Raw genomic sequence first — 19,291 nt, forward strand, 5'->3', positions numbered from 1 at the left:
TCCCAACTGGATTCACGCCAGTCACACAAAGAAGGTGCTGTGTCCCACAGATGAGGAAGTTGAAGCGCTGAAATTGCCAGTGCCTGATAAAACAGTGCCGAGTGCTGAAACAGAACAAAAGCGAACTGAAAGCGAACAAGCAGCAGCAGGAGAAAAAGAGATATTATTGGAGAACGAAGAGTCTGACTCACTTGGGGAAGACCAAGGAGAAAGTTCAGACAGCGACGAAGAAGCTGCAGGTGACAAAGAGCCTGAAGCAGCTGAGGGTAGCAAAAAGCCTGAAGCAGCTGAAGGTGACAAAGAACCTGAAGCAGCTGAAAGTGATACAGAGCCTGACGAAAGTAACGGTGACGAAGGGCTCGAAAAAGGTGAAAAAGCAGGGGAGCCTGATCAGAGGAGGGCTTTCCCAGAAACAGACGATACAGAAAAAGAAAAGGAGAACGTGATCGATTCCCCTGAAGGAGGGGACAAGGCAGAGCAGAACGAAAAAGTTCAAACCTCTACAGAAAAGGTCGCAGGTCCATCAAATGGACACGGTGCAAAGAGGAGACTAAGTATATCACCAGTAAAACAAAGGTCTGGAGAAGGTTTGAACGACGGAGAAAGGCCAAAAGTAAAAGAGAAAAGGAAAGAAGTGTCTGTCGTGGTACCAACCTCGAGTGAAGAAAAAGACTTGACAAAAGAGGAAAGTACCAGCGAGGCAGAATCGAAAAGAGAAGCAAAATTGAAAAGGAAAAGGATACCGAACAGAAGGTATTCCGGTCCTGAATGGGCATATGCAGTCAATGACGATTGGACTGACGAGTTTGTATCCCTAAGCATCGAGAACGAAGAAGAGGAAGAGATACCAATAGAAAAGAAAAGTTTCATGGACAGTGTTGATTGAAGGGGTGATAAATGATATCGCTTGCTACAATCTAACGTGAAATAGACAACCAGCTGAGACATTGCTAAACCGGATGAGACATTTGCTAAACCGATAAAGACTGAGTTATTGCCGAATTGAGACAAATGCTGCTAACCGATAAGTGACTGGCCTCTTGAAGAAGACGGTGTGAACATTGCGCTCGCTCAGCTTTGTAACTAAATTGCTAAATAAGTTTCATTTATAAGTGCTTCTAACTCTCTGATTCTATACAGATCATGACGCAAAACAATAGAAAGAAATATTGTAAATATGTGTGTATAGGCTTGGTAGTTACATGTGTACTAATAATAATGGCAATTGTGCTTGGAATGCATGGAAAGGGTGAGAATGAGACTATTGAGGCTTCTACTATTGCTCCTGTTACTGTCACTGAACTAACCGCATTGAAAAGGCTAGCACTGGATGAGAGACTCTTGCATGAAAGGAAAGAGCTTTCGTATAATGTTTTCTATCGCTTACTGACAGAATATGTTGAGACAATGGATGCGAAAGATTGTTATGTGTGTACCCAGATACCGACATCAGTGAAGGAAGGGGTGACATATCACCACATGCCTCTTACATACGGGATTACATGTAGTATAGTAATGTCTAGGTTTTATGGTCAAACTAACATACAGTATTTTTACTCAAATTATGATGTTACCTTTGCTTATGTTCCTATAATAGCGCAGCTAAGCCAGACTGCAAAGGATTGGGATGCAAAAATTATGAGGGAATTTTTCGAGCCAATGCTACCTTTTGAAACGGCTCACGCTCATAGGGAAAATCTTACCTGTTCACTCTCTGCAGTAGAAATAAGCTTTTTAGATCGCACAGATGATAGAAGGGCTCAAATGAAGGCGAAATTAGAAAAGGAGTTACATAAGAGGACTTCAGTAGATAATTATGATTTTGCTGCCATAAAGACACAAGGGAAAATTGCTTTAGATGCTTGGCATGTAGGGAAGTTTTGTATATATCGAGGTGAATCTTATTATGACAACATTTTTGTAGGGGCGAGTGAATGTAAACACACGTTTATCTTTAAGGCCAAATGGACATTCATGATGGACGGACTTGACCCTGTCATTCCAGGGGTATATTACATTTGTGGGTATAATGCCTATTATCGTCTTCCAAAGGGATGGTGGGGAAGATGTTATTTGGGTATAGTGTTCCCAAAGGTTTATCAACTGGATGACCTATCGATGATTCAAAAGACATCTGGATCCCATCGTATCCAGAAAAGAGAGACCGCAGCTGCTGTGGTAGGTGATATATTTGGAGCCATGATTCCTTCATTGGGAGTTGTGCTGAATTCCATCAAAATAAGAAAGTTGTCTACTATAGTGGATAACATGTTGACAAAGTTTTCAGGTGCTATAATCCTGATAGATGCTGAACTTGCAGCGGAAAGAGCTATGACCCTTCAAAATAGGCTTGCTTTAGACATTCTTTTAGCAAAGGATGGAGGTGTTTGCAAAATGCTTGGTGCAAGACACTGTTGTACCTATATACCTGACAATAGTGTGAAAATTAAAACTATGCTTGCTAATCTAACAAAAGAAAGTGCAGATTTGAAGGAACTGAAAGAACCAGGAGTGTGGGAGAAGGTTGGAAAAGGACTTGCTTCAGTGGGACATTGGATTGGGGGAATTTGGAATGGAATATTGTTAAAAATAATAGAGGGAATTTTAATAGTGATAATTTGTGTTTTTGGAATTTGGGGAATAAAAAGGGGAATAATAATGATTATGGAAAGAATTAAAAGAAGAAAGGAGGAGAAAATTATGAAAAGAATGGCAGAAGAATACAAAGCGCAAACTAGGGGAACTAAAAGGAAAAGGGAACTGACAGAATTTTAATGGAATAAAATTTGTGGGCATAATTTGTGTGATGACAAGTAGTCATCAGAGGAGGGATTGATGAAGCAGAAAATGAAGGTTTTGATTTATTAACGCATAAACGTAGTGTGAAATAATCATGTGTGACATTAACCGAACTAATAAAGATTGTACGGGGACAAAATGTGCCCTCAGAGTAGTTTGCCAACATTTATAAGCGTGCTTCATATAACTTGGTGTATTAGAATTGCACTAATCTGACATAATCATAAACGTGTGCTACGATTTGCTTGTTTGAAATACGTTAGCTTAGCATTACTTTAGAGGAGGCTTTGGCCTAGTGGCCTGGTCTCACGGTTTAGATGTTCGTATTTTTCCAATGTGCTATTAAACGTGTATTTCTGCTTGAAGCTGTACTTTTCCACAGAAACTGTTCACATGCTTATCTTAAAGTTTCGTGCCAGCCTGGCATATTTTCTCTTTAATTCAAGGTCGACTTGCAGGTGCGGACAATGGAGGCTCTGAAAGTGAGCTAATTGGGAGACAATGTTGCGATTTGCGTACCCATCTCCAAGGATAATGTATGCTTAAGTAAAAGCTTGAGAACTGTCGTTTTTGATTGGACAATTTGAAGCTAACCTATGAACCCTCCAATGGAGACCCTACTGGATTCGAACTGTTGTCTATAAAAACCAGGTGCACGAGAAGAAGGTAGCCATTGCGCTATTAGCGGCCATTATCAGCTCGATACCCGCCATTTAGCAGACTTCGTAGCTATTATGGCCCACTTTGCTGCGACGCCATTTTGAGAGACTTTGATGCTTTCTCTAATCGAGAGAAAGAGACTTAAATGATTCTTGCCCTAGAGACTTTAACTTTGATTTGTCCCTTTGCATGAAGTAGTAGTCTTAACTTGCCGCCGTGAGGCGATTGCCCCGTTCACCCCTGCCCCTTTGTCCCGTCCCATGCTGATCGAGAAACGGTACCTGTGAGACGAAGACTTCCTTGTATGCTGATCGTAATTGGTAAATATGAAAGGAAATTGTAAAATTGCATTGTGTTCCTTTTAGGTAACCAACTGCTGATTTTTTATAAGATCCCTAGATAGGAGTTTTCTAAATTTATGTTGCTAAATTGTTTTTTTGCATGAAGTCCCACATGCCGATTCTAATTTGAGGTTAGATGAGGATTCCACATGTTGCACGATGCAATTTGAGATCTTTTTATGCTGACTAAATGTATGCAGTTAGCCCATTACAGATTATCGTATTAGTGCTTTGCATTGCCATTATCGAATGCCTTGTGATTCAAATGCTACATAGATTACACTTGTTTCGACGATATGGACAGCTATTAATGTTCATTTATGTTTATCATTTGGTGTTGAAACACATCTATATCGTGCTAGCTTTGTTAATATAGGGAAATAAATTCACTAACTTTGCAATAAACTGGTGTGGTTATTCCTGACTGAAAGGTCAGGGTTCGCCGAAATGTATTCTGGATTAATCATTAAGTGTTATGTTGATCAAGGTATTGCTTATGTACGTTATTGATTATTGATCTGATGCGACGGATCGATTAAGAGTACAGAGAGTTCCCACATAGTCAAAAGATCCATCGGCCTAAAGAGCGTCCGAACATAGGTAAATTATTACTACGGTTCGCTCTATCAGGTTCAGCAGACCACCATACCTGTGATGGCTGCAATTCCTAATGGGTCGCAAATTGCAACCTACCTCATTAATATGCATGAGGTAGGTCTTTTTGCGACCCACTAGGAATCGTTAACAAAACTCAAAGCTGTTTCATATAATAGGAATATCAATTTCCTAACTGCGATTCGGACAGAATCACAATTAGGAAATCGATATTCCTAATTTGGTACATCTAGCCCAAAGTGTTTAAGAGGCTTTATTTAATATTTGTTGTAACTAACAGTTGTACTTAAATGAAAGTTTTCCCATCAAAATAATATAACTTTTTACTGCTTCCTCAGATTATGTGTATACACTAGTGACATATTAAAATATTTTTTCTTAATAATGTTCAGTATTTTGAATCAAATGCATCACTTGATACTTTAACCTGCCAAAGGTTGCATTGTTTCCAGCAAACAAATCGACATCCCAAAACAACACATTAGACACAGCATTTCACAGGAATGCAAAGCTATATTTTATAGGTGTCTATAGTGTTGCTCCCAACAGTACTTGCCAACAGGACATCCCACACAGAAACACACCACAGAATACTTTAGATGGACCATTCCCGCCATGCATCCAACACAGCACACATAGGGCTTATTGCTGGCTCTCGATTCCTTACTCACAAGTATGGGTATGCATCGATTCAATCTCCGACGGGTAAGCGAAGCGTCAATTCTTTCAAAGTAGGGAAGAGATGAGTCAATTTCCAAACGAGCTGCCTTGGGTCCATGTGGTGATGTTCAAGACTTTGACGCCCAGGGACGATGTGTGGAAAATCCGGCTGCACGGCAACGGTGAAGTCACGCCAAGCAGGGGATGAGTTGATTCCTGTCGCCGAGGCAGGCGCTGTGTCAATTTTACAGCTGTGAGGCTGGTGCAGTATCGATTTTTCTTCCACTCGGCTCCGGTGCGTGGATTTTCACTCAGGTTCTGCCAGCTTCTCCGTCCTGGGGCTCAGGGACTGGAGTAGGCACCACTTCCTAAGTCAGGGGTCTCAACATGAGAGACCAGGTGCTGGCAGGTGAAGTCTTTGATGTCCCTGAGACTTCTTAACAGGAGGCAAGCTTAGTCCAAGCCCTTGGAGAAACTTTACAAGCAGGATACACAGCAAAGTCCAGCCTTTGTCCTCTCTAAGGCAGAAGCAGCAACTACAAGTCAGTCCAGTAAAGCACACACAGCAATGGGGCAATACTCCTCCTCACAGCTCTTCAGCTCTTCTCCTTGGCAGAGGTTTATTTTGATCCCGAAGTGTTCTGAAATTATGGGGTCAGCAGACCAATACTGATACTCATTTCTGCCTTTGAAGTAGGCAAACTTCAAAGGAAAACCTTTGTAGGGCACAGGACCCTGTCTCTTCCTTGCCCTGCCTCAGCAACACTCTAGGTGATTTGGAGGCTGTTTTGTGTGAAGTCAGGCATAGCCCTTTCAAGTGCAGGTGCCAGCTCCTTCCTCCCACTCTAGCCCAGGAAGACTCATCAGGATATGCAGGACACACCTCTGCTACTTTTGTTTTACTGTCTAGAGTGAATTCACAAACACCTCAACTGTCAGTCTGACCCAGACAAGCAGATGAGCAAAATGGTTAGGCAAGAAAATGCCCACTTTCTAAAAGTGGCATTTTCAAACAGCCAATCTAAAAATCAACTTTACCAAAATATGTATTTTTAAATTGTGAGTTCAGAGACCCCAAACTCCACATCTCTATCTTCTCCCCCTGGCAAATTACACGTAAACAATATTTAAAGGCAATCCCCACGTTAACCTATGGCAGAGATAGGCCTTGCAATAGTAAAAACCGAATTTGGCAGTATTTTACTACCAGGACATATACAAATACACCAGTACATATCCTACCTTTTAAATACACTGCACCCTGCCCATGGGGATGCCTTGGGGCTACCTTAGGAGTGGCTTATATGTAGTGAAAGGGAAGGTTTAGGCCTGGCAAGTGGGTACACTTGCCAGGTCGAATTGGCAGTTCCAAACTGCCCACACAGACATTGCAGTGCAGGTCTGAGACATGTTTACAGAGCCACTCATGTGGCACAATCGCCCACTAGGCCCACTAGTAGTATTTGATTTACAGGCACCCATAGTGCAATTTACTAGGGACCTACTAGCAAATAAAATATGCCAATCATGGATAAGCCATTGACCAATCCAAATTAGACAGAGAGCAATTGCACCTTAGTAATGGTCAGCAGTGGTAAAGTGTCTTGAGTCCTAAAACCAGAAAAAACAGATCAGACAAAATAGGAGGAAGAAGACAAAAAGTCTGGGGATTACCTGCCAAAAAAGGGGCCATTTCCAACAGCTATTATCTCCCAATTGGAAATTACATCTTATTAAATTATTCTATGGGAGGGATAGGCCTTGAAGTAGTGAAAAACAAATTTAGGAGATTTTCACTAATAGGACATCTAAAACGTAAAAGTACATGTCCAACATTTTAATTACACATAGAACCCTGCTCTTTGGGCTACCTAGGGCCTACCTTAGGGGAGACTTATATGTAATAAACGGGGAGTTTAAGGCTTGGCAAAGGGGGTTTTAACACCTTGTTAACATGGAAGTTTAAAATGGAAGTGGGGAGAACTACCAAACCCCTTCGGAGTTCTCTTCACTGAGATGGAAGAACCTGGAGAGACCATTAGCATTGGTGTGGTCTGTTCCATGACAGTGTTCCACCCTAAAGTCAATTGCCTGTAGGGAGATGGACCGCCTCAACAGTTTGGGATATTCACCCCTCATCTGCATTAACCATCTAAGGGGTCTGTGGTCTGTCTGAACCTGGAGGGAAGCACCAAACAGGTATGGTCTCAGCTTCTTCAGTATCCACACCATGGCAACCGCTTCCCTCTTTATTGCACTCCACCCCTGTTCCCGGGGAAGTAACCTCCTACCGATGAAGGCAATAGAGTGATTCAGACCCTCTTTGTTTAACATTGAAAGCACAGCCCCTATGCCAAGCTCTGAGGCATCTGTCTGCACAATTAATTCTTGGGAGAAGTTAGGGGCCTTGAGCATGGGCCAACCTATGAGCTCATTAGTTCTGGGGATGGAATGTGCATCAGTCTTGGTGACTGCTTCGAGCCCTCTGTAATTCACACAGAACTTACATTCTGTGGTGTCACCTGGAGGGGCAGCATTAAGGACAAACACCACTGGGCTGGACCAAGGGCTCTTTGGGGACTCAATCATCCCTAACTTCAACATCTTGGAAACCTCTTCCCTGATGCTGGCGCTTACCTTCTGAGACAACATGTATATTTTACTTTTCACAGGCATGCTGTCCCCAGTATCAATATCATGGGTACACCATTTAGTGAGTTCTGGGGTAAGGGAGAAGAGTGAGGCGAACTACCCCAACAACTGGTGGCAGACTCTCTGTTGTGCTAGAGTCAGGATAGGGGAGAGGCTGGTACCCTCCACAGATCCATCCTGCTCCTGGGAAGAAAGGAGGTTGGGGAGAGGTTTGTTCTCCATATCTACCACAGTATCAGTGACTAGGGGCATGATTAACTCAGACCTCTCAAAGTGGGGCTTGAGGCAGGTGATATGCAGGACTTTAAAGGGTTCCTGGGAGTCTTGAGGCCCACCAAGTAAGTGACATCACTATTGCGCTCCTTCACCTCACATGGCCCAGATCAGTGGCTTTGCAGGGCCTTGGTCTCCGTAGCCCAAACATTTTGACCAGGCTAAAACTTCACTAGTGAGGCTTTCTGGTCATAACACTGTTTCATGGCCTCCTGGCTGGCTTCAAAATTGTCCGGCTCTAACTTCCAGAAGTGCTTCACCTGGTTACATAGTGCCCTCATGTAGTTGACCACATCATAGGGGGCATCCCTGGGAGCTTCCTCCCAGCTCTCTTTCACTAGACTGAGAGGTCCTCTCACAGGGTGCAGTATAGAAGTTGAAAGGGGTTGAAGCCAACCTCCTTCTGTGGTACCTCCCTGCAGGCAAAGACATGGCAGGAGGATGTCCCACTTCCACCTCATGGGATCTGACAAGCCCATTAGTTTGAGGGTGGTAAGGAGTGGAGAACTTGTAGGGTACCCCACACTTCTTCCACATGGCCTTCATGTACTCTGACATGAAGTTGGTATCACGGTCTGACACCACCGACTTGGAGAAGCCCACACGGGTAAAGATCCCCATCGTGCCCTGGCCACTGCGGGTGCAGTCACTGTTTTCAGAAGGATAGCCTCCAGGTACTGGATGGCATGGTTCATCAAGTCTAGGATGAACCTGTTGCCCATGGCTGTCAAGGGCTTGAGAGGCTCAATGATGTCAATGCCCTCCAATTCAAAGGGAGTGCCAAACAAAAGGACAAGGCTGAAAGGGAGCCTTGCCCATTCTTCCTGGCTTGCCACTGGCCTGGTACCTGGTACCTGCATAAAGCATCTGAGGCCCTCCTCATTTGAGGCCAGTAAAAAGTGGGTGACAAGGGGGTGACAAGCCTGTCAAAGGTCTTGTTCTGCCCCAAATGACCTGCCAAGGGTACATCATGAGCCAGCTCCAGGAGGAAGGTCCTGTAGTACTTGGGGACCAAATGCACATGGGCTGCACCAGGCTCAGGAACCTAAGACCAGCAAAAACGAAGTTAGCAAAAAAAGGAGGTCTGGAGGCAAACATTTAGGGGGAACAATGTCAAAGATGCAAGGTCTAACACAAAAGTACTAGAAGAGTATATAATCCAGTGAATAAGGGATAGGAGGAAGGATTTTAAGGGCAAGAAAGGTTGTAGAGGGGACTTTGGAATCCTAGAGGATTTGCAGGTGAGCCATTTTGTTTCCTTTCAGCCTAAAGGAAAGATCTGAAACAAGCTCAATAAGGCGATGGCTGAGTGTAAGTGGCAGAAAAGTACAGTTTGGACTAACCTTACTAATACACTTTTCTCAACAAAGGCAAATGATGGAGGTGGAATTAAATGCAATTAAGGAAAAACTTGCAATACAGAAATGGCAATTCCACCTGGAGGTCATGTGAGCAACATTTCCTAACACACAGCAGGGAAAAGCTCAGGCTCATTATGAGCCTAAAATATTTTAACAGCTGGGTGTTGAGAGACAGGTGTCTCTCAAGAGGCCAGGATTTCTTGATACGTCCAGATCTGAAGTTCGCAGTAGTTTCTGTTGAATTGATACCTATGACAGTTTACAAGGAATGCATTGGTGCTCTCCTTTGTACCATGAATTTTAAAGAAACTGAGGGGCATAGTTAACAGCCACTAGTGCCACCGGAGCATCACTTTTAGTGATGCTCCAATGGCGCTATGCACTGCACCGTATTTACAACGTGGCGTTTACAACACCTTGTAAATATGGCCCCTTCACATGCAGCACATGCAATTGCAATTGATGCAAATGCAATTGATGTTGCTGTGGGTGTGCCACAGCAACACCCATTGCATTTTGATGCTGCCGCAGATTTACGAGTTTTTGGAAACCTGAAGCAGTGCCAAAAACTAACATCACCCCGGGGATGGCATTAGCAGGGCACAACGAGGAGAAATGCTTTAATTTCTCCTAGTTTTTTGCTCTATGTGTGCTGCATTTTGCGGCACACATAGAAATAGCGAATCGCCATTTAAGATTGTTTTTGTGCAGGAAGGTGTTGGTTCCTGCACAACAACAATCTCCCCCTCAACGCAGCCATCCTTGCACCATTGTGCAAGGGTGGCTGCGTTGGCGCACTGCAACAAATTCAGCGTTGGCACAGGAGGAAACATAGGGGTGTGCCATTTTCTATTAAATACAGCGCATCCCTGCATCGTGAAAATTACTGTGTGCAACACTGCCAAATTTGGCGCAGTGACTTGCACCACCATTTTACCTTTAATCTGGCCCTGAGGGAGCTGAAGGTTGTGCATTTGAGAGTGGTCTGAATTAAGACATATCTAGACAACATGAAATTTCATATCCAAAGGCAAAGACAAACTAAAGTTGCAAGTTAAGAATGCTGTGAAAATGTTTGCAGGACGTATGATTTGTGAAAGCAAGTAAAATTTGAGTGAGAAAGAAAAAGGAAGAGGGAGTTGTTAGAACATGTGGTAGTTTAAGAGAAGGCTACGTTTATTCTTCCCTTGCAGAAAATCAGAGCCAACAGGGTAAGATCAGGAAGATATTGGCAATGGACTCCTTCTCACTGAGGAAGCTGTCCACACTTGTGGCCCTGAAGGCTACTTCAGTTTAGGTTATCTTCCCAGGCCATTTACACTACTGACTTAAAAAGGCTTAGTATCCTTCACATCAGGAACGGTTCCACTTACTCAAATAAGATTTTTGATGTTGAGAGAGGCGGTGCGGAGCTTCTTTGATGGTTAGATCACATGGAAACCTGGACTGGAAGAGCAATATTCCTTTCTCCTCTGAAACTAGTGATTGAGTCAGAAATCAATAGACTGAGCTGGGGTGCTAGATGCAGAGAAGTCACTACATTGCTACAGGTAGGTTACGGCCTCCCCGGGAACAAAAACACACACCTGAGCACACACATACACACACACGCACACACACTCACACACACACACACACACACAAATACAGACACACACACACAATGTCTCAGTAGTTCCTGGACTACTAGGAGGGCACTTGCACATGGATGCAGACAGAACTTTCCAAGGATGCGTGCTGTTTCTGTCTGAACAAGCAGGAAAATAATAATCAGAAAAGAATACTTCCAGGGAGACATATGATGTATGGTTACGTTAACAATAACCACGGGATGTGAGCGAGATTGCTAAGTGGTAGAATTCCTGGAATGAATCGTGAAGAACTTTGCTTCAGAGGGTTCACATTTCTCAACTATGTGTCTCAACATTTAGGTCAATTGAATTTGACTGCGCTAGAGACTGTCGGGATGTTTTTCCACTCCAGAGGGGTCATAAACAATACCACAAATAATACTACACTACTTGTACTCCACATTACCCCTAATTGTGTGACCTCTTCTGTATTGTTATTACTATTTACAGCATTAAAGATGTCAGAAACACCTCATTTTTTAAGACTGAGAGAAGTGTGAGGAAAAAATGTGTTGTTGTCTCTTCTTCAGTGTTAAGTAGGTGAATAAGATGGGTGATTTAGCAGATGGGCACTAAGTTAGAAATACATAATGGCATCTAAAGCATGGATTCTACACACAAAACTAGAAAATGTTCTGAAAGTCACCAATTAGCTTGCCCTATCTCGGTTAAAAAAACTAGAAGATTCTATTTTTTTCTCAAAATCCAATAAGAAAGGAAGCTATTACAAAACTGAGCAAAGGATAATTTGGTTAAGTAGCATGTGGAAACCCTCATCAACGTCACAAAGAAAAAGGTGCATCAAGAGGGTCTGCAGGGATGATAGGCATACCCAGGTTGAGATTGGTTTATTATCGAATTAATGGTGAACTAAAGCTTTATAGCTGATGTAGTTTGTAAAGACTGTCACCAGAAGTATAAATATGGTGCCAAGTACAATCTTCACTTATATGTCCTTAAGAGTCCTCCAATTCCCTTGACTCTAACTAGGAAAATCAACATCTTCATGTGAAAGAAACAGTGGTATTCTTGTAATATATAATTTTACCATCCTGCAAAATTAACAAATTGCTGTGGGAGTCTAGAGGAAAGGCATTCTGACAGGGCACCATGCTCACTTAAACTATGTTTACCAGCTTCACAAGAAGTTTCTCTCTTCTCAGGGTCTCACAACATGAAAAAGGCGTTGGGTGGAGGTAACGCTGTAGTATTTTTTTGTGTTGGATACTTAAAAAAAGGTAAAGTTGCTCGTCTGCCTCGCTTTCTGGCATCTTCTTTGATGTGTCAAATTATCGACCACATCTGATTTTCACCTGGTGGACAAAGAGTTTTATAGCAATGGAGGCAGTTAGAATGTAATAGGCCATTGTGTCTGCGAACAAGTACTTCCTTCACCACCTAATCCCTTCCACGGTGCTCGCTGCTGGTACAATTACCTCTAAGAATCCGCTGTAATCCAGTTCTATCAGTTCAAAGGTTGCAAGCAGTTTTCCAGCAGGTGCATTTCTGTTCAGTATGTCGAAAAACTGAAGAGTGGGCTGCTGATAGGGATCTGTCACCAGCTTAACGATTGGTGTGGCAAATGCGCGGCCGAGAAAATCAGGAGGCCCCTGCAATGGCAAATTTAGTTGAAATCCTATTGCTAGTTAAAGGAAGTGCATATTTTAATCACTGTCTAGAAAACAAACATGCAATACAAAAAGAAACAATGCGACCTAAGGCTAGTCAGTAAAAGGGTAGACTAATTTACATAATGCAAAACCGCTTTTCTAATTCTAACTTTTTGCACTCAAAGCATGATTTAGGAAAAAAAAAACACATCAACGTCCTAAACTGGAGCTGGAGCACCAAACCATCATCAATATCTAGGATCACATATTTCATTCATTTTTACACAGCTATAAGGTTCATATTGGTTACCCGACTGAAAGAAAATGTTATTTTGTGCCTACTTTTAAAAAATGTAAGACAATTATCCCCTCAATCCATCATAAGTGTATGAAAGCTATTCAAAGAAATGTATAAACGACCAAGTTAAAGTACAAAAAAAATTGTAAAGCATTGCCTTATATATAAAGAGTTAACAGGGTCCCACAGTTCAGGAAGGAAGGACATCTGTGAGAGCCGGCAGAGCTCCTGCTAAATGATGTGGGGGTGTGGAAGAATAATACTGGTGCAGAGGTAGTGCAACATGACGTTTGCTGCTCTTTCTCACTTCTCCATAAAAGGTCTTACTCGAAAAGCTTGAGGGAATACCCTTACTCTCCCAATCGAAATGTCTGTCCATTTAAAGAACTGGATCCAGAAGCCTTAGAAAGTGCCTAATGAAAAGTGTTAAAGGAAGAAGGGAGCTTGGAAAGGGCTGACATACAACAAAATGGGGTCTACTGACGTGCAGCAGATGCTTTAGAGGAGATGGCCTCAGCAGAAAGAGATGACTCATGGGATCCTAGCAAAACTCCCACATACAAGTTGAAATTATGCCACACAATGAAGAAGTTCCCAAAGATAGGTGAGAGTGAACTCATCAAGCATGCTGATAAACAAAGAGAACCTGTTGCCAGGAAGCCCCCTTAGTCGATATCGTACTGGCTGACACACTGTTGCTAGAGCAGAGGACTCCACAGCCACTTCCTCCCTCACTCTACAGGAAATGCTAGTGAACCAAGACATATCAGCCCATCTCAAGATATGCATTCATACATACTTTAAAAAGAGCAGTCTTGGCATCTACCACTTTTTAGCACATGCCCTACAACCCCAAACGAAATAACTCTCAATGCCCAGAAAAAACAACAGCCCTGGTTAGAGGTTGTGAAACTTGGGACATTTCAACTGAGACCATTGTTGGTCTTTGGTTTTCCAGCAACACACTCCTGATTAATCGAATCTAGGATGTGAATATGGAAGGCCAAAAGCTAAAGTATTTGGAGGAACCAGGAGGTTAGTAGCTACTCTTGCACCCAGTTCCTAAAACCTTAACTATTGCTTTGCAAACTATTGTTCTTTGTCGCACCTAAGTAGAATATCCAATACATGTGCAGGAAGGGTGGTAGGGCATACAAGTGCCTGGAAATAGTTTGATCAAGATACTTCCAAATGCTCTCAGATAGAGATGTTCCACTAGGGAGATTCTTTACCAAATCCCTAGTACCATAACTACATAGAACACTCAAACATAACCACTGATTGAATCATAGCCTTCACTCAGAAAAAATGAAAACTTATCAATTCCCACAAATATGGAGAAAACACATCTGCCAGCTCCTTTTTTCATCCATCCTTCTCCTGGAAGGAACTTTTCCAGCCTGATGGCTGGGTTGCTATTTAAGCAACACAATCAGATCGAGATAAAACCTCATGCTAGACAAATGGCAGAAGTTCACAAACAGAATTTCATACTCACAAATTTGTCATAGTCAAAGATATTGATGACGATGACAGGAGGGTCATTTGCCAGGTCTTCTTTATTCCCGTCGATCACAAGCTGATCAAACCAAAGAAGCTCGTTCCACATGGGGGTTAATGTCTCATCCAGTGTCTGGACAAACAGAAAGTACATGTAAGGCAAAGATGGATATTAACATTTCTCGCACATTGATTTTCAGACCCTGAGAAAATGCAAATAGGTATAGCAATATAATTTAGAGATGATTTCGAATGAAGTAGACATGGAACTTAGAGTGCCAATACTCAGCGCATACAACAGAAGAACATCAAAACTCCAGGTGGTTTCATGTTGACCAAAATTATGCGGATGGGAGAATATAGAATGGTGTCAACTAGCCCACCAGTCCTCAATAATGCCTTTCCTGTTTTAAAATAATTGAGAAACCCATGGATCATGCTAGAACTGGCATCCTTGGTGTGGTTCCCCCTAACTTTTTACCCTCTGATCTCTTGTTTTTCTGACTCATATTTGCTGACTTTTAGGATTCTGGGTGCTTTACCACTGCTGACCAGTGCTAAAGTACAGGTGCTTTGTACTCTAAACATGGTAACATTGGCTTCTCCACAATTGGCATATTTAATTTACTTGTAAATCCCTAGTTCAGTGCATCATATGTGCTTAAGACTTGTAAATTAAATGCTACTAGTGGGCCTGCAGCACTGACTGTGCCACCCACTACATGAGCCTATCATACATGTCTCAGGCCCACCACTGCAGAGCCTGTATGTGCAGTTTTACACTGCAATTTTGATCTGGCAAGTGTAACCACTTGCCACGTCAAAATCGTCCTTTTTTGTACATGTACATCACAATCAAGGGAGGCTCTATTTAGCCCCAAAAGCAGGGTTCAATGTATTTAAAAAGTTTGACATGTACTTTTAAGATGAGCATGTCCAGATAGTGAAAACATCTTAAATTCATTTTTCATTATTGCAAAGCCTATCCCTCCCATAGGATAACATTGTGATTACCTTAAAACATCTTTTAAGTGTAATTTCCAACTGGGAAAAGATAGGAATATGGTGTTTGGTGTTCCTGGAGTCACAATTTAAATTCCCAACTTATAGTGAAGTCGAATTTTAAATTCTAAGTCTAAAAATGCTACTTTCAGAAAGTTGGCATTTTCATACTTTAACCATTGTGTGCCTCTGCCTGTCTCTAAATACACATCTGGGGTAGATGACAGCTGGGGTTTGTGCATTCACACTAGACAGTCACACATAAAGGTAGCTTGGGAGGGGCATTTGCATACTGATGGCCCATTGCCAGGCTGATGGGTCTTCCTGGGCCAGATAGGAGGGAGATGCTGACATTTACTTTTGAAGAAGGCTGTGCTTCTCCTCGCACAAAGACTGTGCTGTGCTGTGCTGTAGGAAGGACTGCCACTTAGCTGTTTGCTCTGCTGTGTTGGTCTGCTGCTTCTGTCCTACAATAAGAAGGACTGGCCTTGCTCTCTCCATCCTTGAATTCAGGAGTCTCAAAGGGCTTCTTGGCTTGCCCCCTGTTCTGCATTCACAGGAACATAAAATACTGCTTACAACTCTCCTGGTGCTGCTGGACTCTGCCATCTGTGAATCCTACCCTTGCCTAAGGTGCCCCTCACCAGTCCTGCACCACAGAAGTGGGCTCTACATCTACAAACTTCAAAAAGCAACTCCTTGCCCTGAGTGCAGCAGAAAAATCCTGCATCACACCCTCAACTGAGGCCCAGTAGCTACTCGATGACAGCTGCTTCACCTACTGTGCAGCCCAACAACGACTCTCTGTGCAGCCCACGTGTGATGCATCACTTCCACTTCTACAGAGCCCGGTAATGACCTATCGTCCAGAGTGCATCAAAAATATTGACGCCTCATGTCCAAGTCATCAACGTATTGCTCCAACAAAGGTACTGTTTAGTGTACCCTGTGTGGGCTTCCCCTCCATCGCGGTTTGCCTGGATTTTAGATGTGCATCGATCCCTCATAACCTCAAGTAACCTTTTTATCTCTACAACCGTCTAAGCACTGTTTTCACAAATACTATTTAACAATTCATATATCGCCTTTTATTGATTGGAATTTTGTCATTTTTATTTTGTTTTAATTAGATAAATATTATCTATTTATCTAAACTGGTGGTAAGTATTTTTGTGGTGTATTTCACTGTGTTGCTGTAAATAAGTGGTGCAAAAATAGATTACACATTGCCTCTTAAGTTAAACCTGACGGCTCTGTGCCGAGCTATCATGGGGTGAGCACAGGTTAATTTACGGAGTGTAACTGACTTACCCTGACTAGGATTGTGGTCCCTACTTGGACAGGGTGCAAACGTTTGCCAAATACCAGATCATATTAGATGAACACCCTGCACTTGACAAGCAATTTCTAAAAGAACATATTTGATGAACACGCTACACTACTGATAATGTGGTGAAATGTCAAAAACTAACATTTCGTTTGGGACAAAGAACGGAAATTGCTAGTGGGAATCATAATAAACATTCCCTTGAATTATTGGTGATCTCAATAAGTGAAACGTCTTGTAAGATATAATATTTATTTAATGCTTACATAGAGAATGTGTGAGGCAAGCAATTTGTTGTTTGTAGTCTCAAGTATAAAGTTGTTGAGCATGCATATAGAGTTGTGAGAACCCCTTTCAGAGGGCCACAGGGCATGCCAGAGCTACTAGTGTCAATCATATTGGTTAAGTGCCTTTCACTCTTAATGTCCACAGGCCCGACCTATTATGGATCCTTAGCAATTAGGCACAAAGTATCCCTTCTGCGCTTGAATCTCAGTGGAAGCTGTGGACATGCAGTCAAAGGCTTCCTCAGGGGAGTAGAGGTACATGTAAGTGAACATGATTCATAACTCAAAGTGCAAACAGTATTAACAATAAATCAGTGTCCAGTAAAATGCTTGTTTTTCTAAGAAGTATTTTATTTCTAACTCCACACATGCAAAGGAATAACAGCATTAATTAGCAATAACAAGATCCCCTTGATGCCAGGGCATTATTTATTATTAGGCAAATTCCTGTCCCACCCTCCTTTCTTTCTCACAAAATAGTCAGGGTTATTCCCCATTCAATGGTGGCCACATCCAGGGAATGCTTACTAGTAGGCTATACTCAAAAGTCCCCCCTTTTACTTTTTATGTCATCAATTATGTAATTTGAGATCTCATCTGTGATGTCATAAATGATGTCATAGAATGCCTTGAGTGATAAAATAAATGAGGTCATAAGCAGTGCATGAAGAGGCCGCAAGTTATAGTTAGCTCTGCTAACTATAATAGGTAAATTTCTGTGTTGGTTTTTATTCAAAGCATTAATGTTGTCACTGACAAACTCACCTAACTATAATGTTACTTTAATGTTTGGCTTTTCTCAGGGACTTTCTAAGTGTTTTTTTAAAAACAAATCCAGATCTTTTTATCACACCTAACTAGAACGTTACTTTAACCTTTGTTTCTTTCAGTGAATTTCTAGTTTTTTTTTTAACATAAAGTAATATTTCATTTTCATAGGTAAAGCCAACTCCCGGCCAAGCCTCGCGTCAAACCCCCTACAGGTCGAAGCTATGTAACGACTTCCTACCCTACCCCTTAAATCACTTTTTAGTAACTTCTGGACAGTGGACTAAGTTCCTGAGTCCAGTTCTGGCTGCCAATAACATTTTTCTGATGTTGCTGGCTGCCACTCAGGGTGCTCACTCCCGCGGGAGGCTGACACCCGCAGGAGTGAATTAGCCCAAGGGAAATAAAGCTCTCTGGGGCAATCGCAACACTATTTTTAACTGGCGCTTGCACACGAGTCTCTGGCCTCCAAGGGACCTAACCTGCCAGATAAAAAAAACATTCTGACTCTTTATTCCTAAAAAAAAAGTACTGAGAAGATTTACACCAAATCACAAAAAGCACAATCTGTGGACCAAGATGTAGCATTCTGCCTCATTTGGTGTGATTCCTTTTAGCAGTTTTTGCAGTAGTGCTTCTTAAAGAAGTCTATTGAAAATACATGAGAATTTTGTGCTTTGGGACCTCCAGGGCCAAAATTATTAGCAACACAAAAATGCTAACTAGAAGTACCCAGTGGCAACCGCACACACAGAAATGATGTGATAGATGGAGTTGGAAAGTCTCTGTATATAGGTTTGTGAAAAGCATTTTGTAGTACGTGAGTAGCACGACTGCTGTACTCCTTTACACCTTACAAAATGCAGTCTGTGAATAAGCATTGCGAATTCTATAATTTTACTACATATAGAAATCCATCACCCTAGCTGGGACAAAAAAAACTTTGGCTTGTTTCTACACAAAATGTAATCCACACCAAGCTAGCAAGAATTTTTTGAATTATCAGAATTCCCATTCCCCAATAAAATCATTTTCAGTGCCAGTAAAGCGATGTTGATGCCACCATTTATTTATTAATTTAGAGGTTCTGTAAAGCACTGTCACTTTCCAGTTGCTTTAGATCACTGTGAAAGTCTTTATACTGGGAGCAGCAAGGAGGACACCACCTAGTTTCAAAAAGGTGACAGAAGAAGCTGAAACATATTTTGGACACTGTCGGTATTAGCCAGACTTAACCCAAAGACCAAGACAAAAATCTTGAAAATCCTTGAGTCGTCCAGTCTGAGTGCCCCTTGAATTATTCATTTATATACTCTTTGTGGATGTGACAGTACTAAAATATAGAGTGTTTTCTAGCAAAAGAAAATGCCAAGGATTTTACATCAGTCTGAACATATTAGCCTTCTAAGAGATGTACAATCACTTGTTAGTAAGACATGCTGTTTTCTAAATTAATAAATCCTCTGAGATTCTGAGGGCAGACTATGCGGACACAATGTATGGACTC

The 19,291-nt window shown here is 42.1% G+C and overlaps 1 protein-coding gene across 2 annotated transcripts in view; it reads right to left on the minus strand.

The window, feature by feature from the left end:
- LOC138304105 (fer-1-like protein 4) overlaps window positions 1-19,291 on the minus strand; it is a 1,042,026-nt gene that overhangs the window by 317,712 nt on the left and 705,023 nt on the right. For both annotated transcript variants that reach the window (XM_069243852.1, XM_069243853.1), the window contains 2 exons: window positions 14,399-14,533; window positions 12,429-12,602 (listed from right to left, as the gene is read on the minus strand). In XM_069243852.1, the coding sequence (XP_069099953.1) occupies window positions 12,429-12,602; window positions 14,399-14,533 (309 nt within the window). The remainder of the gene's footprint in view (window positions 1-12,428; window positions 12,603-14,398; window positions 14,534-19,291) is intronic.

The sequence above is a fragment of the Pleurodeles waltl genome, chromosome 7, assembly GCF_031143425.1.
Source record: "Pleurodeles waltl isolate 20211129_DDA chromosome 7, aPleWal1.hap1.20221129, whole genome shotgun sequence".
Taxonomy (NCBI): Eukaryota; Metazoa; Chordata; class Amphibia; order Caudata; family Salamandridae; genus Pleurodeles; species Pleurodeles waltl.